This window comes from Paroedura picta, chromosome 10 (assembly GCF_049243985.1).
Source record: "Paroedura picta isolate Pp20150507F chromosome 10, Ppicta_v3.0, whole genome shotgun sequence".
In the NCBI taxonomy this organism is placed as follows: domain Eukaryota; kingdom Metazoa; phylum Chordata; class Lepidosauria; order Squamata; family Gekkonidae; genus Paroedura; species Paroedura picta.
The window spans coordinates 37,537,916-37,563,507 of record NC_135378.1 but is presented as its reverse complement, the minus strand read 5'-3'; the positions used below and the strand labels follow the sequence as shown (position 1 = coordinate 37,563,507).

Genomic DNA, 25,592 nt, shown 5'->3' with positions numbered 1-25,592 from the left:
ATTAAAGGTGTATGCATACTTCCAACAACATGCTAAATATTTCAAAACCTCCAGACACAGCCCCACGCATGTGAGCCTTTAAAAAAAATCTTTCCTAGCAGCTCTGAATGGCATCTCACAATCAACTGCAAGCTTCCTAAAGGAAGCTTTAGGCTTCATTGGTTTGAAAGGAGAAAACATAGACACAGTTGTCTCGGTAGTCTGCATTCTTTTAGATTTGGGATCAGAATTCTATGACCATCTGATCCTGAAATCATCCTTATCTGGAAATATGACACATTTTAAATTGCCAGAGTTAGGTTCTGTTCAGAGGTGCTTCTCTATTCCAAAGCAGCTCAGCATGTAGTTGTTTTTTAAAGTGATTATCTTCAGACTTTGACACTTGATACTACTGGCTATCCTAATTTTGCCAAGTCAGCGGACTGTCTATATATTTTGGGCTCATACCCTTGTTGCCCTAACCCTATGCGTTTGGTTGTGTTAATAAAGCTGTGGCCAATTTTATGCGAGTAAATTGTGTCGCGTCTTCCTTCTCCAAAACTGACCTCCTACCAGCCAAGCCAGTTTAAGTGTTCTGAGTTTCATGATGAATGGACGAAATATAGAGAGAATATAAATGCAATGAATAAATAAAATCTAGCAGAGAGGGTTGTTCCATATTACAAAGTCTGCATCACAGCCACACCAGGCTGACAAAGTTCCAGAAGTTTGGTAGTATCTCTGAAGCATGAGGGCAATGTTCAGAACTGAGCTAGTGGTAGCTGAAAATTGGTTTTGTAAATGAGTGTTCCCCACAGGTTTTTACACTATTTACATTAGATTGTATCCAGTTGTAGTTGTCAATTCTCATGAATGACATAAGAGAAGAATGACTATGTAACCCAACAAAATAAGGGTAATCCACAAAATGAACAGATTAAATCGACACTAATAAAAACAGAAAACTGAGTCCCATTTGGCATGGCTTTATATTGCGGGAAAGGCAAACATTTGCATATGGTGAGCCACAAATGGATAAAAGCTCCAATGAGAACTTCATAAGCCATCTGCTAGTTGCCTAATGAGGCCAGTAACTATCATTGTTTACAGTTGAGCACTGGGGGTCATGAGTTTTTCCTGTAATGAAAGAGTCAATGCATCATTGCAGAAGCTAAAAGAGAACTTATTCTTACAGAAGGCTAATTATAACTACAATAAAATAACAAATTATATCTACACACACATACCCCTCCAACTCTGAGGTCTACAGAGAAATGGAACCTGGAAAGCAAGATGCCAGACTTAGAAGCATTATTTTGTTTTCCATGGGTCTTGAGTCGTGTTCTGAAGACACAAAGGGAAATGACAGATTAGAACTATTCTGTTCCTGGTTGGCATGGATGATTTTTTCCCTACATCCCAGATTTTCCGATGTCATCTAATCCAGATTTGTTTTGTATGCATAGGAGCTTTGATGTGTACTAAGATCTCCCACCTGCACAGTTCTTACTGGTTTTGTCACAATGTCAAGGTCAGAACCATATGTGGACTGTCCTTAGTTTTGTTGTCAATTATGCCTTTGCTAGAAACCTTATCCATATTAAAGTGTATGCAGAGCTTAAATGACATATACAGTTTGTTTGTTTATTGAAGACATTTCTGTTTATTTGTAACTTTTACATTGTTTCTGTTGTCTACATGTAGTTCTGGATAGTTAATTGCTAGAAATAACAAAAGCAACAAACATAATGTACAATGACGGCAAATCAATAATGTACACATTTTAATTACACCAATAATAAATGAGAGAATTAAAACTCAAAATGTAAAAGAATGCTAACAACAACAAAAACAATGCACAGTGTGCAAAGTTTGAGAAATACAAAGTTTGATCAGTAACCAGTCACTCAACCTGTATCAAAACATACTTATGAAGAGCCAATTCACACAGAGAGCTTCAGCCATCCAATATACCACTTAAAAAACAATCAACATCCCATAGCTTCCCCATACAAGCTAAGCCAAATCACTTTTCTAAGGTTGACAAAACACATTGCGTGATTAAAACTTTTTGAAAAAATTCTGAGACTTGTGATGTTAAGGTTTCTCAGAGAAAGACATTTAGAGCCACATTTATCAATAGAAGAAGCAGAAGAAGAGTTTTATATACTCTGCTTTTCTCTACTTTGAGGAGTCTCAAATCTGATGACAATCTCATTCCCTTTTTCTGCCCACAACAGGCACCTTTTGAGGTAGGTGGGGCTGAGTGAGTTCTGAGAGAACTCTGATTGGCTTAAGGTCATTCAGGAGGCTTCATGAGAAGGATTTGAGTCTGCCTCTCTTAACCACTACACCACACTGGCCACTTTTCTTCTGTAGCACTCATGATGGCATAAAGGCAATCTCCCTTGGACTGGCTGGCCCATACATGGTTGGCTTCTGCAAAGTTGCAGCACCACATCCTCCAGACCATACCATAAGCATTATCCTTTTAGAGCACATTAGGGACCCATGGGAATTGTAGTCTATGAACATCTGGATAGACACAGTTTGGCCACCCCTGCTTTAGAGCTTTGGAAGTAATATCCTTCCTGGGCAATTGGAGGTTGTTCACATGTTACAAAACAGAATCTAATTACCATAAAATATTTATATCCTGGGCAGTCTATAATTTGTATCAGCTATAACTCACATGAAACCTGGGATTAATAATAGTGTAGGTCAGACTTCACTGTAAGTATGCACCTGATTCAGACCATAATTTCAGGCATAATGCCATCCAAGGTGCTGCATGGTGTTCCCTCTTTCCCTCCTATCATAAATTCTAATTCTGGCCTGGAAAGATAATCCTGAAACAACATCTATCCAACAGTCCCCCACCCCACCCCCGGTGTGTAAATGTGTTGTATTTGGGATGCTTTTATAGTCACCTTGAGACTTAATAATGGTGTAAAGGAAATGTTTAAAATATTTTAAAATAAACAAAGCACAGTATTCTGTTCTAGACAGAACACCCGTTACCCCCAGATTCCATATTCACAATTAACCACACAGATAAAAATGCATACATGAACCCCACCATTTTACTTTGATAACTCCTACAACTATGTAATGAAAATATAAATTAACTCCTATTAAATGATCTTGACTGTAGGCGTATGATTATTTTGAGATTATAAAGGAAAATGCTACCCATTTCAATAACTTGCACAAAACCTTCTTTAGTACAGCTGACTAGGTCTCTCAAGATACATTTAGAAACAGTAAAGAACTAACCTGGTTTTTGGATTACTGCAGAAGAAGCTAATCACCACCACTGGATCCCATTTCTTGCAACAATAACAGCATGGCCTCTCTTTCTCTACCCAACCCTTTTTAATTCTTTCCTCTTGAAACTGCATGAGACAATGCTTATTTACCTAAATTATAAGGAAATGTATAGGGATGTAGTTACTTACCTAAATTATAGGAGTCACTCAAGGATTAATTAGTTAATTAATGCTTGCAAACTACTCTAAACTAAAGAAAAACAGTTCGTGTCAGTTATTAAATCACAGGTTTATCCGGCTTTATAACTGAACCCCAATAAAGAAAGTTACATAATAGTTACAGTTTTGAAAAGCCACTCTTACTGTCTAAAAAGATATAAAGGTTTTAATTAGCAACGGTCTGGAAAGTGCTTTGCAAGAGAAAAAAAACTCCCCACTAAATATTATTAAAGGTTCTCCCTAGTGAAAAAAACCAAACAAAATCCTCCCCCAAAATATAAGCTCTCAAGATACAACTATTACTGTGGGATCTATGACCAAAGAAGTTATCCAGTGGGAATAATAAGTGTATTTGACAACCTCTTCCTGAAAATAATTATATTTGTCAAATAAATGGTGAAAACCACAAACAGTATGCTATAATTTTATGGTATGTTCAGAAGCAGCAGTAGATTAAAGAGGTATTCCCATTCAAGAAAAAAATATCTAGTGCACCTTAATTATTTCTGCATACTGCTACAAAAGGACCTTTTAACATATATTATTTAGGCACCATAATGCATAGTACTGCCTAAATAGCTAAAGTTATATTGGAAATACTGCGGAAAATATATACTTGGAGCATGATCTAAAACACTGCAAGGAGTACACCCATGTGAAACAGTCCCACAGACCAAGCAGATCTGCATGAACAGCCTATCCAAGTGACCATGTTTGACGGTACTTAGGACCCCTTTCAGGACTAGTCTTGTAGCTAGTCCCATGCAGGGTTTATTCTGGGGACTCTGGATATGCTATCACTATGCTGGGTAATGTTTATATATGTTTTTATTAGGGTTTTTTAAGAGAAATACAGAAAGAGAAAATAAGAATGAATGCATACATATAGTTTCCTCCTTCCCTTCCACACTTATTCTGAAAAGTCAATTATGAAGATAACCCATATAGATTCATAGAATCTTTCTTTCGATAATTTTCCATTGACCATTGAGGTCAGTTTCACCATACTCGATAACTCAGCCTGGAATTTCCCAACCCTGAGTTGGTAACCATACCTCCAGTTTCCCCACCATCTCCACCACCACTCTCTGAACCCTTGTTTGAGATACATCTTAGACCTAACTGGGCAGCATCCTTGAGTTCACTACAAAAATGCATCTGTTATTTTAGGGATGAAATTCCTTCTGTTTACATAAACTGTGGGAGTCCAATCCTGATTGGAATTGCAGTAGGAGGGCGCTTTGCCCCCCTGCACTATTTTCAAGAGCCCTGGAAAATGGCATTCAGAGGGGGGAATAGGAATCCCTCCTTTCCCTGCCAAAGTCCAAGTTAGATTTGCTCCCTTGAAGCAATTCTAGAAAGAATGAGTACCATTCTTAACATGACAGAGGCACCTTTGTGGTGGACTCAGGATGCTGTCGCATTTAGTTTGGCTTTCAGGTATTCTGCTGGCCTGCTTCTTCCATGTACTGCCAGGGCCCATGGCTGCTGTTGTTGGAGCCATCATTCCTTCTTGTTTGTCCATCAAAAAGAAATGTGGTTGCTTGAAGAGACTTTGCTGAACTGTGATTGCGCTACTGGTCCCACCATCATCTGGCCTACACTGTTTCTGTGTGGACTGTGTTCCTTTGTTTCCTCCCTCATGGCCAGTGGCAGGCTGACATCAGAAAGATATGTCAGCAATGGCATACACTAGCTGGCTACTTCCATAAACAGCTGACATAGGAAAACAATTGTCATGCTGCTCCATGATTGGTGGGCTGCAGCCGGGTTACTATGGACTCTGGTTGCTATGCTCTTAGCTCCTTGGAGTTCGATCCCTTTTGTACATATTTCCCCACAGCTGAGCCAGCATAGAATACCCACTAGCTCTGCTAGATGGGTGGCTGTCTTATAAATTCTTATTTAAACTATTTTTGACAAGGTGTTTTATTTTATAGTCGCATCTATATATTGTAGTCATATTATTTTGTAGCCAAATATATATTATGTAAAATTGCCATAGTAATACAATATATTACTATATGTTAAGACACCATGTATTTCATCTTAATCTTCCCTTGTCCACTTCCAAAGAAAAAAAACATAATTGTATTTTCAGAGAATTAAGTAATATATTTTCTCTGAACATACATTTATAGACTAACCATTTCTATTGATGTACGATCAGACTTCAGCGATATGACATGAACTTTATATGAAGTCTATAATCAAATATAAAATCATATTTTAAAAACAGCATGGTATAGAATCAAATTTTCATACATTATGCTATATGACTGCTATCACATAAACATACACAAATGTAGCAGTTTTCTACTGTGTGTTTAATCAATGAACTGTTAAATGCAAGCTATATTGTTGATTTCATAGGCTTTAAACATACTTCATTTCCACACCTTTTTATATGGTTACATAAAATTGCAATCATGTTTGCCTACTTCAACAAAAGGTGTTTTGGTGTGTATATGCCACTTGAGGTATTTTTGATTACATCCTGGCTGGTGGATTGTGTTGATTCTGTTGCTGTAATGCAGATTTTACCACCATGTGGCAGTATAGCAGGAAGAGAAACCCTGTATTGCAAGCAAACCTGAACTTGTTGAGTCATTTGTACTCATGCATGAACAGTTCCGCAGTGAACAATTCATTTTAACATGCAAGATTTAGCTTGAGAATTTTGCTTTCATTAAAAAAAAAAATCAAAAGAAGCTTGTTTTCTAACTAAAATAAATAAAAGCAATATTCCCAGATCAAGTGTGACACCAACATTTGGGTGGGTGCTGTGAATAAGCCCTGAGCTCATGTGCTGCTCATGTGCTCCTGTCACAATGTCAGCATACCTAATCAGTATATTATGTTTTCTCGGAAGAAAAAAAATGTCAGGAATAAAAATTAAAGATCCCTCAGAAAATGCCCTGACCTGGATAGCCCAGGATAACCCAGTCTTGGGCACCAAGCAGGGTTGGGCCCTGGCTAATATTTGGATGGGAGGCCTCCAAGAAATGTCAGCGAGGTAGTGACATTGAAGCAGTCAGTGGCAAGCTATCTCTGAATTTCACTTGCCTTGAGGTTACCATAAGTTAACTGTGACTCGACATTCTGCCACTGCTTCCAGTTGTAGAGAACTGAGAGCATGGACACAGCATTGCAATCCATAGCAATACTTCAGGCAGTGACAATTATGCACGGCTGCCGAAACAGCGATTTCGGGTCACATGGAAAACGCGGAAGGGGAAGACGCAAAGTACACCGGTTATGCACGGGACGGGGCGCGATGGTGGCAAAACCCAGAGTAACCGATTATGCATGCGGCGATCCCGGCACCGCTTCTGGTTGCGCCCCAGTCACCCGGAAGCTGCGCTTTCTTCCGCGTTTTGCTAACACGGCTTTTTCGACAGTATGCACCAAAGCTGCGGCCGGTTGCAGCCGGCACCGTGCATTATCGGTGATTTTAGTCGCCGCCATTCCACCCCGAATGTGTATTATTCCTCCCCGTGCATAATGGGTCATACTGATAACCCTCATATATTAGCCATACATGGAAAGACCCAATCAATGGAAGGCAATACAGGCACAGCTCTGTGATGTCACCATGACCCTGCCTACCCATTCACAAACAGATCCAGAGAAGAAACAAAAGTAACACAGACCCCTCCACTGCAAGGAGAAGAAGATGAAGAACTGTTTTTTTATATCCCACTTTTCACTACTGAAGGAATCCCAAAACAGTGTACAAAAAATTCTCCCTTGGAGAGCCCTAAGAAAACTGTGACTAACCCAAGGTCACTCAGCTGGCTGCACATGGAGGAGTGGAGAATCAAACCCAGTTTTCCAGATTAGGGGCTGCCGCTCTTAACCACTACATTATGCTGGCTCTCAAAACATTCTCTGTCGCTCATGAGAAAAGAGCTCTGTTATAAGAAATAGTAGTTCAGGTCAGGAGTGGTCCCTGGGGAGAAAGTGAGAATGAAACAAAATTTGTCTTTTGGGCAATAAACACTATTGACAGCAAAAGAAGAGGATACATTTCGTGCACTTATATAAAAATATTTTATTCCACCTTTCCTAGTTAGCCCAAGGTACCTAAAATAAATAGATCTAAAACTCCTTAAATCCACAGTGTAACCATGTAAAACCATACAACAAAAATGAAATAACAGGGGGGAAAAACACATCCCAACTTACAAAATGTACATCCCATAGGGGGAAAGCAAATAACAATGGTACCATATCACAAAATGAGTGGTGTAACACCCAAGGCTTGTGAACAGGCAGAATGTATAACATGCTGAATGGGAATGAAAGGAAGGAAGTGCTGTGAACAGCGCAACTGGGACCCCAGTACATATACTGGATGACCATACTTTGGAGTGGAAGTGGAAACAGATTCCAGCTCTGCTGTAATGGCGATCCTTGGACTGAGCGTATTGCCATAGGCCTAGATTGCTACTGGATATTCAGTTGACTGGACCACCTGTTTCCTTTGTACAACATACTTCATTTATAACAGCAAACAGAATTGCTAGTATTAGTAATGTGAGGCAGCATTACCCTCTGTTAGGTGTTGGCTATGACCGTCAATGCAATGGGCACTGAGCTCTGCTCAAGAGGCTTGTTTGTTCCCAAGTTTTATCAAATGGAAGCTAAAGATGTAGGGAGCCTTTGCCACTCAGAGCCTTCAGAAACTGAAGGAGAGATTTAAAAGTTCTGCATTAAAATGTACTGGAGTTCAAACCTCCATAGAAGAGATATCCTCTGATCTAGAAATCTTCCTCCCAGCTCTTTGAAAACTGGCATATGAAGATCAGTCAGTGATAAAGCAGAATATTGGAAACAGAATTTGAAGCTGAATTCTGGAATTTGCCAAATGGAATGTGGCATGCATTTGTGGGTAGGTGGGGGTCACGGAATTCTTAATTTCAGGATGCAGAAATAGACTTGAGAATCTGCTGCTTCCAGAATGATTCAGAGCTACACACACCCCAGAAAACTATCTTGTGGGGAAATCCTCTGCTACACTGTGTAGTGGGGTTGCCAGCTCTGGGCACTCCTCCACCAGGAATCCAGGAATTTCCCAAACTATAATCGGCAGCCATAGTGTTCACCTGACTCTACATTCAACAGCAATTGCCACTTGGCAAGTTTACAGAAGCAGCCTGTTATTGTATTACATGCTGTAGGGCTGAGCTCTGGCACTGAAAGCAGATTTCTAGACTCAATCTTCACCAAGCTTTAATCCTATTGAGGTCCTGTGATGACACTGGAAAGAACGGCTTCTTTGGATAAGCTAGATTGGCAGGAAGGGCTTTAGTGTGTTGATTTAGAATGCACCAATAAAAGATGCAGCATTATCAGTCCCTCTGACTCCAGCACACTGGGCCTATGTTCTTCTTCCATCTTGAAATACATCCATAACACTAACTGCTTGTTTCGTATTATTTTAGCTGAGATTTTTCTTATTTGAATTCCTGAACTGAGAGACAGAAATACACAAATAAGGGAAATGTGGCTAATAAATCGATATGTTTGGATTAAAAACACAGAACAACAAGCTTAAATCATAATCGTGTGGACCAAAATAAAAAGATCCCAAATGTGGAAGGGGTACTCACAGGACTTTTTCTGAAGAGGATAATTGTCCCTAAATCAAATCAAAACAGCAGGTATATTTAGAAAAGGAGTATGTCCTGAGGTTATTCATAGGAGTATCTCTCCTTCATAGTCTTAAGGAGCTGTTCAAACCAAGAAGGCAGGAGACAGCTACACACATATAATTACTGGACTGCAATTTCTTATCAATGGCCACACAGAACAAGAACCCATTATTGTTGAATGCCTGACCAGACCAGACTCTAAAGGAGTCCAGATACAAGTACAAAAGCACAGAGACAGTCTTCATAGCTCAGTTCAGTACTAAACCAGTCACTTTTTCTTCTATCTAGCCCCCCCACACACCATAGATCTTTAAAGCTTTAAAGAGATAGAGAGCACTGCACATGCAGTTGTCATTGACATTGTGTACTTTCTATCACAGCAACTACTGGTTACTGGTGTTATTCTCCAACAGCAACTCCAGCTCTAAATCCCAAGGGTAACAGTCATAAATCTTAAATAGGATTAGCAATTATATTCAGTCTGAAAAGAGGGACAGGAGGATGAACGTTATCATTTTATCTCTCTCAGCATACACCCTCAATTGAATCTACATTTCTTTCCCTGTTATTTTAAGAAATGTCACAGTATCCTTCAAGATTTGTCAGTTCCTAGAATCCTTGCAATCTTCTTTTTACGTCTTCCCTTATTCTTTAATGCCTCCAAAATCCAGGCTTCCTCTCCCCTAGCTTTAGTTTCCTCAGTGCCTTCTTCAAAATTAAACTCAGGGGACAAATGGGCCACACATCCAATTGAAAGAGGGCTACCTACTTAAAGGGGGTGTGCCCTGGAGTTTTTCCAGAATTGCAATTGGTCTCCAGACTGAAGAGAACAGTTCCTCTGGAAGACATGGCAGCTTTGGAGGGTAGATTCTATGTTACCATATCTGCTTCCTAAACTCCCCCTTCCCCGGGCACCACCCCCAAATCCCAAGGAATTTCCCAGGTCAGAGTTAGAAGTGAGCCAACCCCAGTGAGCTAGCCCCAACTGCAGTACTGAATATACTGCCAGAGGAGAGAGGATCTGTCCTAAGGAGAGTAATGATCTTGTTTCCATTTCGAGAAGAAATTAGCAGCCTACCCACTGCAAAATCCAGAATAACTCCATATCATGCATTGGAGTAGAAATGAGAGGGAAAAAAGATACCTCTTTGTGTGAGTATCTGACAGCTTTTGAGCTCCTAACAGCAAAGAAGGGGCCGGTTAGAGGACACGACAGTATGGTCCGGAAAAATGCTTACATGTACTTTAATCCTGTTCTGTCTGAGAGCTTTTACTTGTATCTGTACATCCTTCTCCTGGGTTTCCAAGGTTAAAGCTGTTATTACAGTCACATGAAAAGATGGCATGAAAAAACAGGTATATCAGTTCCAGCAAATAAGGCCATTATAAAAATATATAGCTAGGGGTAATATGTGATAGCAACTACACTCTCTGTCTGACACTCTAATGTCTGATCATTCAGTAACGTTGGCAATTCTTCCATCAGCTTTGTGTAGAAATGTTGACCCCTAACAATCTCTGCAGTTCTCCATTCAGCCACTCTGTCATGCGAACCTAAAGACAGGATACACTGCAAATACAACTACATTATTACTTTTTCACAATTATACGTAAACTGAAATGTTTTGATGGGTTGGGTAATTACATCAAAACAAAGAAAATAGTTATTGCTAAATGAGGACTTATGCATATTTTACACCAATATGCGGTGCCAACCGATTCTTTTCTTGGCTTCTTGTTTATTCCCAATATAATTGAGAATTATAAATTAACTTGCATTGTTGTGCCAAATTAGGAACACTTTTCATGGGGATATTTCACTATATTTATGTTCCCACCTTGTTCTGTGGAAAGAAAACTATCTGGACTACGTACCTTTGCTTTATGCCTGGGAACTAAGCAGATTTACTTCCTTTAAACTAATGGATATAGAAGGATGTCCTATTAGACAAATGCACTATTAGTAAAGGATCTCATGTAATACAATTCATCTTTAAAGCTGTACCATGTAGCCGATGACACAGCCGATGTAGAGCACGTGAACAGTAAGGATCAACCCATGAAAATGTATTCCCAGTTTTACTGTTATGAGTGCACATTTGAAAACTGTTTAAAAGGTGCTTATCAAACTGGTATCACTGTTTATCACTTCCTCTGGAAACATGTGATGCTATCATTAAGTCTCCATAAACTTTGAAACGAATGATAAAACTCCAGTTAATGCAGTCAAGGCATCTCAATGGTGCTGCTACAGCACTGAATCGCTATATTGGTTTAGCACTATAGTGCTCGACTTAGAATGTTAAGAAAAAAGTCTGCAGAAAATCATGCAGCGAAAAAGGGCAGGGGGGAAAGCAGTAGAATTTGAAATAACTATAGCTCTTCAAGAGATAGCTCACTAACAGAAGGAAACTCATTGTATGAAACCCTCATCCCTGTATTGCTTTGCTCAAAATCGGGCTTGAGGAGCTGGTAAAACAAGGCTTCTGCCTGGTGGGCTGATTCAGGTCAACAATGAATAACACTTGGTTTAATACAGTAATGTGAACGTCTTCACTGTGTTTGCCTATGCTGCACCTGTTATGGACCCTGCTGCCTCTTTTGCATTGAGTCTGAAATTCAGTAATTGTATTTAGGAAGCCAGCTTTATTATTTTCCATGAGTTTGAACTCTACACTAGGATTATATTGTTTAATTTTTTTTCTTTATTTCCTTTCTAATAAAGCTTTATTTTGCTTTATGGTGTGTTGCTGTGAGTTCACTGGTCCAAATCTAGGCTAACTTGGGTACATTATCATAGGGAGACTTGTTCCAAAGCCTGAGGCATGAGTCAGAGGAGCAATTCTCTCAACCCAACACAGGCTAACCTTGACACTCCCTCAATCACATCCTCTCATCTAATCAGAACACATACTGCTGAGTTTCTGTCACTGGTTCTTCCTCTTGCTCATTCTGTCACACTACACACACACACACACACACACACACACACACACACTTTCCCTGCTTTCCAGCCAACATCTTTACCTTTTAAACCACCTGTCAAGAACTATGTACACAATTACAGCATTTTATGGCATTGTCTACAGATGTTATATGCATTACATCATAGTTTCCAATATCACATAACTGGTTCCCAGTGTTTTTTCCCCAAAACAACTCAGCCCATCTGATAAATTTGGCTCTAGTCTACAAAAGTAAATGCCTCAATAATTCCCATCTGTAAGATAGTACAAGATTCTGGTTTTGATCTAATGCCTAGTTACCTTCATATGTTTCAGTGCTGTCAATTGCTTTGTAAACATGGTCCCCAATTATCTTTGCAAGTTTTAACCATTCCTTTGTTCCTAAAAATGTTAACTGCACATATAGGAAGTCAGTCCCTGAAAGAGCAGGCCTGTCCACATTCTTGGCAGTGCAAAACCAATGTTACTTCCCTTGGATATGACATTCAAAAATCTGATATTCAATCAAATTTGCTTCCAAATGATGCAGCTGAGCATTCTTCTGTTTCATATAAATGTGGATCTTTCTCACTGAGTTATTTATAGTGATGGTCTTACATGGTTACACAGGTTTTATGTAGCATATGGATCCATTCAGCTAAACTGGTTTTATTTGATCAAGTGCCCTTTGTTATACTGAATAAGATTCAGCTGAATGTACATAGAAAAATGCTACAGAGGAGATTCCGGCATCCAGCAGCCTGGTATTGATTTTGGCACCACTGCAGAACTTCGTAGTAAAAAAACCAGAGGAATTTATTGAAAACAGAAAGCAGCCAGCTCAGTGATTTAACATCCAGTGGTCTTTGACATTTTCATACCCAGAATCTGTTTTTAAAACCCAGGCAACAATACAGTATGTCATAGGAAATCACATGATATCACACAACCATGTGACAGGAAGAAGATCTCTGAATCTCTCTGCCCTGAAAAGGAATTTCTCTGCTGCTGAGTGACCTTGCCTTGCTGTCCTGCTGCTCTTCTCACTGTGTATGTAAACGATATCCGGTGCCCTTGCTCTTTAGACGTGCAAAACTGTCTGCAGATCCCTCCAAAAAGTAGCAAGAAAACAGACAGCTCTATGAAGCAGGCAGTTAAGACCGTGAACTACATAAGTCTCCTAACCTGCTGGATGAAGATCACTGTTTTAGTCTAAGCAGTATCTGCTTAGGAACATGAATCTGGAAGCACAGAGAACTCATCTGCTTTGACTGGAAGTGCGCTTTGGCTGCCAAAGTGGCCATTCAAGCCCGAAGCGGCCAGCGCCACAGCGTGGGGAGGCAGGGTGGCGCTGGTGTGCCAGTTGGTGTATGCTGGCGCAGAGCTCTGTTCCTTTGTGCGGGTGTTAGGTTGTGTGCTGCCACTGGCGTCGCCCCTCCCCCCACACCGTGGCGCTGGCCGCTTTGGGCTCAAACCGCTGCTTCAACGGTCAAAGCCCACAACCCTAGGTGCTGCTATAGTACTGAAGAGCTTAGTGGTATAATGCTATAGCGCTAAACTTAGAATGTTTTACCCCAAAAAGTCTGTGGAAGATTACATGGCAAACAGGTGTGTGTGTGCGGGGGGGGGGGGGGGTGGCATTGTAGGAAGCCTTATGGACATTTTAAACAGCAAACCTTACTAATTCAGAAGCCCAGCAAGGGGGTGGAAAACGAAGAAAGCAGTTTCCCTTACAAACAGGCCAACTATGAACATGTAAATAAGTTCTGCTAATAGCTGGTAACTAAAACAGGTACGTCTGGAATGACAGAAAAAAATCGTTAGCAATCAGCAACACAATACCAAGACAATATGAAAATGACAACATATAAGTGATGGGACAGGAAGGTATCGTAGGGGAAAGAGTATGTCCTAGTACAATGACTATGTTTTATAGAAAATGCAGTCATGTATCTCCTGACCCCCTTCAACCAATCACCATGCTGCCTCCAAGTGATCTTCTAGATCAGGGGTAGTCAAACTGTGGCTCTCCAGATGTCCATGGACTACAATTCCCATGAGCCCCTGCCAGAGTTTGCTGGCAGGGGCTCATGGGAATTGTAGTCCATCGACATCTGGAGGGCCGCAGTTTGACTACCCCTGCTCTAGATGATGAACAAATTTCCCTCTTCTGTCTGTATCCAGAAGAGGAGTAACAGTCTCTGGGGCGTGAGCATCTAGCAAGCATCTGTTGTTTTCTCATAGGAACAGAGAAAAGCCTTGCAAATGGAATTTGACTCAGAAAATGGTTTCTCTCTTGATAGGAAGGATTAAGGTTGCCAGTCTCTGGGAAGGACAGAGGATCCCTCCTCATTCCATGTCTTCCTTTCCACACTGAACTCAGAGTGGCTGAAGGAAATCTTTTTTTTTTTATTGGCCATTGGGCAGGTGGTGTAACATCACTTACTGAGAAAACCCAGAGTGGCATCAGTCTTCTTTAGGAACTGCCTGAAATACTAGAGTTTGACCAGAGACAGCAATTCCAAGAGAGGTATGATGTCATTTCTGAGTCTTCCCCTCATTGGTGGCTGCCCCCCATGTCTTTACCCTCCTTCCACTTTTCTGCTGTTTTCCAGGCCATGTCTGGCAGTGGCAGCCCATACTTACTTTCTATATGCTGGAAATGGATTTGAAAAGAAGGGTTTCTTTTTAATTCATTTTATTTTATAGACATTGTGCCATCTATGTTTCACAGCACATCCTCAACACTTCTTCTGAACCCTAAGATAAATGGTGCTATAAAACTCATGCTACTAGTCACCCTTAGTTTAAGGTGACCAGATTTTAACATTGGTAAAGCAGAACACCATTGACGGGGGGGGGGGTGTTCTTGATTAAAAATTTGGTCTATATGGAGCAAGAAAAAGTTTAATAGAATACAAAATAGTATTGTAATATATATTTCTTAATTTCAACATAAGTACAACTTGCCAGGTACCCCCCAGATGTCCCTTCAAAGGTGGGACAATCTGGTCACCTTACCTTAGTTACAAAGAGAGATTTTTTTTACTGGGTGTGGATCCAATGTGACCACGGACACAGCATAAGATTTATTGAAAGATTTTGTTGTATCCTGCTCTTCTTCCCTAAAGGGAGCCAAATTGGCTTCTTCCCACCTTCACCTCATTCTCACAAAAACATCCTTGTGAACTAGATTAGGCTGACACAGTGTGATGGGCCAAAGGTCACCCATTCTAGGGCTTCTAGGATATTCAAAGCCAGTTCTCCAAGATCCCAGTCTGAATGTACTATGCTGGTCTACTGGAAAGGTTGCCAACCTCCAGGTAACACCTGGAAATCTCCCACTATTACAACTGATCTTCAGGTGACCAGGATTAGCACCTCCAGAGAAAATGGCTGTTTTGGAAGGTGAACCCAATGACATTAAATCATTAAGGTGAACTCAATGACATTAAATCCCATCCTTCAAGCTCCACCCCCCAAATCTTTAGGTGTTTCCCAACCCACAGCTGGCAACCCTATCTATTAGGCAAACAGTATTAGACACTGATTTAAGTTTAATGCAAGAATTTCCTCTCATCTTCACCAAGGGAATAAGAGTTATGCCCTGTTTTTTTATTTTTAATGGCCCTGGAAGAGTTTCTAGAATGGGTGGGAGTTCATTCATTTTTATATATTTTTAAATTTTGTTAACCGTTTCATGAGTGATATGACCTTTTATGGTCATGATAACCTATTTCACCCCCCCCCCCCAAAAATAGCCAATGATGGGTCTAGAGGGGATGGGAAAGGGAACACCCTCAGGTGAGCGTGTACACAGCTATACTTCCCAACTGTATTCTGCATGATCAGGTCACTTCTGAGGTTTCTCGAAGGCTGAAGAAAGTTTTACGGGTTTCTTAATGGTAAAAAAGTTGAGAAAGGCTGGGTTATGCTATAGGGGCCACCAACAGCAAGTTCTAGCAGTTTATTCACCAGGGCATATTGGCTTTATTGTCTTACCACAAATAAGAACAGCTGTTCTAGGAAATAGTGCCTTGTGAAACTTGCAATCCTCACTTCATGATTTGACCGAAATGCTCCTGCAAGTCACTCCCTGGAAGAAAAAAAAAAGGACGAAGAAGAAAAAAGTGAGCAAAAATGGTGTTCAGTCACATTCCAGTTTCAAGAAGGGCTTCTGGATGTTCCACAATGTCAAAAGCAGCCTGAGACCGCATGGATCCTTCTGGAAAGTGGGTATACAGTCAGAAGCTGAAGTGATTTCTAGGAACACTCATGGGACAGGAAAGAGCCCCTGAAGCACCAAACAGTTGACTCCAGCCCATAGCAACAGGCCTATCACTGAAGTCCATTGAATGGCTTTGGAAGAGTTGCTTTTTGTGTGTGGAATGTGGCCTTTCTTCCTGATAGATTCAGATGAGAAGCCGTGTTGGTCTGAAGTAGCACAATACAATCAGAGTCCAGTAGCACCTTTAAGACCAACAAAGATTTATTCAGGGTGTGAACTTTTGAGTGCAAGCTCACGCCTTGAATAAATCTTTGTTGCTCTTAAAGGTGCTACTGGACTCTGATTTTATTGTATTTCTTCCAGATAGTAAGGGATAACTTCCCATACTTCTCCCCTTTGGCAGTCCTAAAGAGAGAGCTATACTCTTCTAAGGCCATCTACTTCATGGCTTTAGATGGGGGCAGCTAACTCTGTTCGCAACTGCACAGTGCTCGGATACATGTCGTTACTTTCCGAAGTGTCACCAGACTCCCTTTTCCCCTCCGGGACCTTGGACATCCCTTTCCCCGGACCCCCTTGCGTCCCCGCTCCTTTCCCTTTTGTCCCTCTCGTCCTTTCTTCCCTCGCTGCTCTACTGCCCCCCCCCCCCGTCTCCCACTTTCCTCGATGCGCCTTTCTCCTCTGGCGCGCAGCATATTTCCCGGGTGGGGGGAGCGGTGCCGATGGCCCTTTGCCGGACGCCGGGCTTCCCTTTTCCTTCCCGCGGGGCAGCAGGGACAGGGTTAAGGCTCAGGAATGCAACAGCGAGGAATGTGCATGCAGATGAGATGGATGCTAATCTCATGCTAATGAGCGGCTGCTTCTGCTGCTGCCACTGCCGCGGCCGCTCGGGGGCTGAGCCGGGCTAACCCCCCCAGCCCAGGAACCCCCGGATCGGAACCTCGGCAGCGGCTCGGGCTCAGGCGGGACGCCCCCTGGCCGGCGGCGGCGGCGGACGAAGGGCGGAAGGCGTCGGCTGCTGTCCAGACATGGTGGACTGAAACTGCGGCGGGTCCCCCGAGCGCTCGCAAGCGCCTGGCCCCCTCGACCCGCTCCCGGGAGGAAGGCGAAGGGGGAAGCGCTTTTCTTTCCCGCTTCGCTCCTTTCTTTCTTGCGCTCGGGCCCTATGGAGCGGCGACCCCCTCCCCGCGACCATGCCTAGGAAAGCGGGGAATGGGCAGCTCCCCTTACCCGAAGGCTGGGAGGAGGCGCGGGATTACGACGGCAAAGTCTTCTACATCGACCACAACACCAAGCAGACCAGCTGGATCGACCCCCGGGACAGGTGGGCGCGCTGGTGGCGGGCGGGGAGGAGGCGAAGGCGCGCGGCGCGGGGCACTTGGCAACAGCCACGCTTGTTGTTCCAACTTCGGCCGGAGTTTCTCGCCGCCGCCAGCGGAGGGGAGCCAGGGAGAGTCCCGTAAAGTTATATAAGAAACCATCCTCATCCTCTGCGGGGGGCGGGTAGGGGGTGCTCCTCCGCCGGGGAGGAAACGCGGGTAGGTGTGGGTCTGTGTCTTGGAGGGCGTGCGAGGGGTGTGCGTGCCTGGTCGAGAGCGAAAGTGACTCTTCGCGCTGGGAAGTGAAAAGGAGAGCTGGGAGGAAAGGCCGGAGCTGCTGGGAGCGTGTCGAGGGGGAACCCCCTCCACGTTTTGTTTTTGTTTGTTTGTTTTATTTTTCCACTCCGGGGCCAGTAGGGCCGTGGACTACCTTTCATGTCATTCCCCCCCCCCCCCAAAAAAAATACAATAGAAAAACAAAGGTTTCAACTTCAAATAGGTTGGAATTCTGTGTGTTTGAACTTTTCGCAAAACTCTTCATTATGTTTGTGAAACTTTCTGGAGTTTGAAAAGATTGTATTTAAGAGATCCTCCAAGATTTTAAATGAAAGAATTGTGCAAAAGTTGGCGTGAGATGTCCCTTTAAAAATCTACAGTGATGCCAAAGGTCCAGCCAGATATTTTGGCCTGTGGGTCGTTCCCCCCCATCTTGACACATTATCCTAGAATGTATTTGACTTTATTCTTTTGGGATAAAACTTTTGTAACCATCTATCCCTGAGATGGGCCTGGGTAGCAAGAAAACATCAGAAAGTTTGTTTTTGTTTTGGAACTGGAGATTTGGCACCTAACAGGTTTGAACTTTATTCTGAAAGTCTGACTTTAATAAAATATACAGAGAACCAGAGCTATAGTCCTTTATCAGTCCTATTGCCAAAGTGGGGCTCTTGGGCAGGAGCCGCAGGCTGCAAAGTCTCCGCAGGCCTCGTGCCTGAGAAGTAGGCCTCACTGAGCGCTTTCATCCCTTCCTCGCTGCTCAGGTTATTATAAGATGCTCCCTTGTCTTCTGTAGTCATTTAAATTCAAACTCGGGATATTTTAAAATAAAGAGGAGAAATGTCTGGAGCTGTTTCATGTTTCAGACTACTCATAACTATTTCTTTTAGAGAGGCTCAAGTTTCTATTTAATCAGATCCATTTGTAACAGCATAGGATTGTAGATCTGAGATGTTATCCCTTGAAAGGTTAAAGGAAACGTTTCTTTCTCAGCCTATCATTGGAACAGATTTATACAGATACATAGTTCTAATTTGCACACCTTGCAGGCTGTAGGGTTGATCTTATTAAGTCCATTGAAATCCAGTTATCTCAAACTAATAAAAGGCATTATAAATTTATGGCGCAAGCCCATCTGAATTATTCATGCAGGTCTCGGTTTATGTTTCCTGGGTAAAGTGGGAAAGGGTGGCTGCAACGTGTCCTGCTGGTGTCAGAGTCTTGGTGCTTGCACACTGGATGTTTTGATGTGCCTTGTGCAAAGCGTCCAAGGTTACCATGTGGGGATTTCCCCCTAGGTGGAACACAGCATGCCTTGCTGTTGGAGGGGAGCATCCGCATGATGCATGGGGGTTCCTAAGGCTTTCCTCTTTAAATTGACTTCTCTCTGCCCTTTAAACTCTGCCTGCAACCAGTCTGGGAAGGGAGCAGAGTTAAACTTCGTAGTTGAAGCAGCTCAGTTGTGAATGAGAGTCCTGGACCACTCTGGAGGGCACCACGATTACTGTTGTGTCAGCGCACGACACAGGGGTGGGGACAGAATGAGCCGCTTGGCGACAGGGCACGTGGACCCCATCCCTACTCACCTCCCCCCTGCTCCTTGCTGTTTTCATATCAGGATGGGGAAACTCTGCCTGCCCCTGTGCAGAAACAGAGAGAGAGGCTTTCTTAGGCAGAAAAAATCTGACCACTGTGGTAAATTTGGTTGTGTCTAGATCAGATCTCTGGAGTGTGCTGTACATAGAGCTGCCCTTGGAAAGGGTTCAAAAGCTTTACTGGTATGAAACACTGTGGCCAGAATGCTGAACGGAGTAGGTTGTAAGGACCATACCACTCCAGTATTAGTCCATCTATAGAAGCTCCCAGTTTCCTTCTGGGCACAAATCAAAATGCTGTTGTTGACCTTCAAAGTTGTATGGTTTGGGACCAATATACCTGAAGGACTGCCAACTTCCTTATGAACCCTGTTGATCACTGTGTTCATATTTGAAGGCCCTGCTTCAGGTTCTCCTGCCTTCTGAGATCAGGCAGGTGGCAACTAGGAGAGGCCCTTCTTGGTCACAACTCAGGACTTTTCTGTCCAAGGTGATTAATCTGTCCCCTTCTGTTGTCATCTTCCACCAGTGAGTGAAGATCTTTGTGTTTAGTTTGGCATTCCCTCAGTGATCTCTTCTTCTTGGCCTGTGTTTTCATTGTTTTTATATCTTAGTATATATTATGGCTGTGTTTTTGTTTTAATGATGTGTACTTATATGAGGAGTGGTTTTACGATTGATTTTATTATGAATGTTTTAATTTCTTAGCTGCCTCGTGGGGGCAGAAAAGCAGGATATAAATTCTGTAAATTAATACATACAAGAGTATTATTGGAATTTAGTTGAATTGATGCTGTGACATTCTTATTTGAATTTCTGTGTACTTTGAAATATTGATAAAATGTAATGTAACTGTTGATAGTAGACTTTGCAGGCAAAGTTAATGGCGTTGTGTTTGCAATTTTGTTTAAAACTAGTAACATCCTGACAAAGTTACATCTGTCCTCAGTTTATTTTACAGTCGAAATTGTGTTTGCAAAACAGATTATAGGGAAAATAAGCCTGAATAAAGAATATACAAATTATAATAGTGTATATCAGATTGTGGTATGTTCAAGTTAAATATTGATGGTGTTTTCTGTTTTTAACATCACTGTTTGGTTATGCTGACTTTTATTGGAAATGTGGTGACCATTCATCCTATAAGTGCCTGACTTCTTATTCTTTTCAATAGACACAGCTTTATAATTATGGTGTTTTGTTTTTTTCATATTTTATCTATATGAACTGCATTTTATATTTCTTACCATGTGTGGCTTGAAGTTATCATTTTCTTTCTGTTGTTGTCCTAATGTCTGAAGTGTGGTTTGAGACCCTTTCAGTCCTGAGCGTGACTGTATTTTCTTTGGTAAGAGCTAATGAAGTGAATGAAGTCCTTGTTAAACAGTGTAGAAGACAGTGTTTGAAGTAACTCCATTAATGCTTGTCAATCTCATTATTCACTGTTACAAAACAAACAGAAAGAGGTATGTTGCACTTGGTACTTGAGATAATCCATAACTAATGTATGAGGCTCAGCTATGAGACTGAGCTATGTGCACAAAAGGTAAAAAGCAGGTAAGTCCCGTATATTGAGAAATTTTTATCCTTATGGTCCACAAATTCCAAAAGTTATGTTAATTGGTTATAGCCAGATGTGGCACCCCAAAAAACAAATGGATGTATTGTGGCATGATCGTCTGTGGATTAGAACATGCTTCACGCAGCTGGATTTACTTTGGATTTGCCCACTGAGTTCATCATATAGTTTATCCTTTTAAAAGTATCCGTAGGATTACACGTTAGTCCCATTGCTTTCAATGCCATTTGCTTCCAAGCTAGTGGGTTTTAGAGTGCAGCAATACGGCAGCAATTTCTAGAAGCAGGCACAAGAGACAAGAATGAGCAGTGGACCCATAACTTTGTAGTTGGAAGTCCTGCATGCAGAAGGTTCCATGCTGAACCCCCCAGTACTGCCCACTAAAAGAATCTCAGGTAGCAGAACTGCAAAGGATCATTCTGGAGGCAGAACTAGACAATAAGCGAAGCAGGCATAGTCCCAGCTTCATGAGAGATAATGGAATTGAGGAGATTTTCAGAGAAGAATAAATGAGATGGTACTTAACCATAACACTGCAGTTCTTTTAAGAACTTTTTCTTTTATTTTTTTTACCTCTGCTGGGCTTCAGATCTCAAAATGAGCCAGGAGAGAATATTCCTCCTGGCTTCTGATCTTCCTTTCTTAAATAGCCTTTCTGCAGTATCTCTTTGCTGCAGGAATGTCTACCTGGGCCCAGAGAATCGTGAGAGCTATTTCCAAGCAGATAAAGTATTTCTGTTCTCAGTTGACCAATGGCCCCATTTTGTATAACCTGCCTTCATATTATTATATATCATACGTCCCTAATAGATGATATCTTCTACTACTAGCCTTGGGCAGGTGAAGAACCCTGATAGCTCCATAGTGTTTTAACATTGTTCTTTTCTTGTTGTTGTTGAGATGAGGTTTTAATAAAAAGTGAGACAAATCTCATGGCCTAGCATGGACTACTGCTTCCGCTTTAGCAGTATAACATTCTGTTTCTATCCCAGCAGATAACTGACAGGTTAGGATTTCCCTGCTAAGAGTTGAGAGTGAGTGAGTGTGTGAGTGAGAGAGATGAGATACTGATCTTACACATGACTCAGATCCTATTCACTCAATCAGTAATTTATTACACCCATGGACCAATGGGCAGGGAGAATAAAACCTATATTAGCAGAATGGTTATCAGAATATATTGATAGTCTTGTAAACTCTGAGAACTTTTGTTGAGCGACTGAGTAAAATATCTGTAATACATAAGTAATAGACGGGTCATGTGCGAATAACAAAATCCATATCCATTAAGTGATTCCCATATGCATGCCAAATACCAATCTGAACAGGATTTTTTACTCTTAGGGTGCATGAGTAGGAAAGGAAACCATGGGGTGACACTGAAGTGGATTGTAATTTTTTTTAAAAGCATTCTTTAGCAAATATTATTGGTAACAATAAAAATGTCAATTACTTCACAAAAGGTTGCTGAGGTTAAACTAGATAGACAGGCTTCAAGTGCCAAAATCAAACTGTTTGCACAGCCGTAGTATTAAATGGTTGAAGATGTGATGACTTTGCTTTATACTCAGTAACCTTTTTTCCCTGATGATATTGGGCACTGTGAAATTGTCTAAAGATATCATACAGCACAGCCCTAAACACAGCTTGATTCAAGCCCAGTCACACCTGAGAGACCAACAAGGTTTTCAAGGCATAAGCTTTTGAGTCAAAGCTCCCTTCATTAGATACAAATAGGAATGGAGATGCCTGGGTCCACATATCTCAGTCAGAAAAAGGGAGGAGTGTTGGGAAGAAAGGAGTCAGGATGCAGAGGTACAATGCAAAATTGTTTAGCCTAATTAGAGCAGGTGAGAAATGCTTGGGGCAGAAGATTAGCACCTGCACTGAGATAAGAATAATAGGTCCCTATTCAATTCCATTGTTCTGAATTAGTGAATGAACTCAAGTCCAACAATCTCACAGTGTAATCTCCTCTTGAAGCTTCTCTGTTTAAGGACTGCCACCGTTAAGTCAGCAATGGTATGTCCTCTAAAATTAAAATGTTCTCCATTGGGTTTTTTGAGTGTTGTGATTTTTATGTCAATTTTTTGTCTATTTATTCCTTTGCATGGGGACTGACCACATTGTCGAATGTAGAGAGCAGAGGGACACTGTGACTTGATGGCATGTATAACATTGGTAGATAATAACACAAGAAAAGCTTTGTCGGATCTGACCAGTGGTCTATCTAGTCCAGCATCCTGGACCATCAACATGGCATAGGGTGCGAGGCCTTCCCCTAATGTTGCTTCCTGTTTCTGAGATTCATAGGTTTACTGCCTCTGAATGTGGAAATTCCCCTCAGTCCCCATAGTTAGTAGTCATTAATAGACTTGTTCTCCACTAATCTAACTAGTCCCGTTTTAGGGCTGTTTATTTCTGTGGCATTATTACATCCTTTGGCTGCAAATTTCTCATTTTAATCATTCTCTGTGTACAGAAACATTTCCTTTTGTCCATCTTGAACCTACTGCCCAACAGCTTAATTGGATGCCCTTGAGTTCTGGTATTTTGGGAGAGGGAGGAAAACTTCTTGTCAACTTTCTCCATCCTATGCAGAATTTTATAAATCTTTATCATGTCCTCCTTTACTCACCTCTTTTTTAAATTGGAAAGTCCCAGACTCATCAGCCTCACCTGATATGGAAGATACTCCAACCCCTAATCATTTTGGTCACCCTCCTCTGCAGTTTTTTCCATTTCTGTGTTGTCTTTTTTGAGATCCAGTGATCAGAACCATACACAGTATTCCAAATGAGACTACCATAGATCTATACACAAAACATTATAATACTGGCCACTTTATTTTATTTATTTATTATGAAATTTATATGTTACTCTTCCCTGTGGGCTCAAGGTGGCTCATATAATATCAGAGATAAAACAGTAATTTTCAGTCCTTTTCCTAACAATTGTATTATCACTCTATCTAAAATCTTGTCAGGGAGGAAAATAGGTGGCTATCTGCATTGTGAATGGCTATACGTTCCTTCACATTGACATCCAGATGGAAGAACAGCATGCAGATGACATCAAATTATTTAGGATGGTGATGATGATATCCAACCCTGACTGTGGCAAGCTCCAAAAGGATCTCCACAGAATGGGTGACAATGTGATGAATGAAGTCCAGTATTGGTATGTATAAGGTGATAGACACTGAGACAAAAAAATCCCAGTTTCAAGTACAAGTTAATGGGGTCTAAACTTGCTGAGACTGATAGCTCAATGAAAGTGTCAACCCAGAGTGCTACAGGAGTCAAAAAGGTAAATTATAATTGTAGGATTGATGCGTTCTAATAATTGGTATTATTATTACTAGCAGTAAATTCTTTTAGTGTAGAATGTGTGACTCCCTTATAATAAAATATAGGGCATGATATAGTTAAGCATTTTGAAATCACATGAACATTGTTGGGAAAAAGACATGCTGTAATGTCTCCTAATTAAACCTATAGAATTTTGATGTTCTTACCTGTGGCTAGATTGCATTCTGTCCATTATGTTACAATTGTATTTGTCAGTCTGAAGGTACTGTCGAAACATATTCAGAGATAATAGAATTGTTCTTATATTACTGCTGCTTTTCATGACACATATGCTTATTTTTATTGATTGATTGTTTTATTGAATGTATGTGTCTGTCTGTCTGTCTGTCTGTCTGTCTATCTATCTATCTATCTATCTATCTATCTATCTATCTATCTATCTATCTATCTATCTATCTATCTATCTATCTATCTATCTATCTATCTATCTATCTATCTATCTATCTATCTAGTTTTCATTACAAGAGTCCAGTGGTAAAAACTGAAAGCTCTCCCACCTGTCAAACCATGAGTGCAACTATATATGCTTTTCTGTGACCCTGGAGGTCCCTTCCAGCTCTATAATTCTGTGATTCTATGTACTGAGTAGTGGGATTTGGAAAGGCAGCATATTTACTTATTTTTAAATTTTTACCCTGCCCCTCCCAGTGTGCTGGCTCGGGGCAGCTTCCAGCATGGTTATAAAACATACATGATAAATACATATAATTTTAATTAGTTTTTAACTTTAAAGTTCTAAAACTATCTTTAAAACAATCATACCAGTGATTTCAGTTTTATAGCCAAACTGTTTAATTTTATGTTCAATCATTTTGTTCAACTCATTTTGCTATTCATTGGCCACAATCAAATGAGCTGTTGTCCTAGGTTAAGAGTCTGAAACTGTATTTCTCTTTATTTCCTTGCCTTTCCTTCAAGGAACTCCTGCCATCAATCACATACCCTTCCTCTTTCCGCAACAGATACTCTGCAAAGTAGGTGGGGCTAAGAGAGCTTTGAGAGAACTGTGACTGGCTCAAGGTCACCCAGCTGGCTGCAAGTGGAGGAGTTGGGAATCAAACCCAGTTCTCCAGATTAGAGATTGTCACTTTAAACCACTATGCCAACCTGGCTCTTGAAGGAGAAGGGTTCTTGGAACCAAGTAGGGAGACTCCT

General features: G+C 41.3%; 1 protein-coding gene and 1 long non-coding RNA gene across 2 annotated transcripts in view; one reads left to right on the top strand and one right to left on the bottom strand.

The window, feature by feature from the left end:
* Nucleotides 1–962: 962 nt before the first annotated feature.
* On the bottom strand, nt 963–18,009 carry LOC143819991 (uncharacterized). The gene is made up of 3 exons (XR_013225191.1): nt 17,528–18,009; nt 1,227–16,165; nt 963–1,116 (listed from the first exon to the last, which is right to left on the bottom strand). It is a non-coding gene; the product is annotated as an uncharacterized LOC143819991 (long non-coding RNA).
* Nucleotides 17,036–25,592, top strand: part of WWC2 (WW and C2 domain containing 2) — a 165,711-nt gene continuing 157,154 nt past the window's right edge. The window contains exon 1 of the mRNA XM_077302315.1: nt 17,036–17,621. Within this exon, the coding sequence (XP_077158430.1) occupies nt 17,491–17,621 (131 nt within the window). The 5' untranslated portion in view covers nt 17,036–17,490. The remainder of the gene's footprint in view (nt 17,622–25,592) is intronic.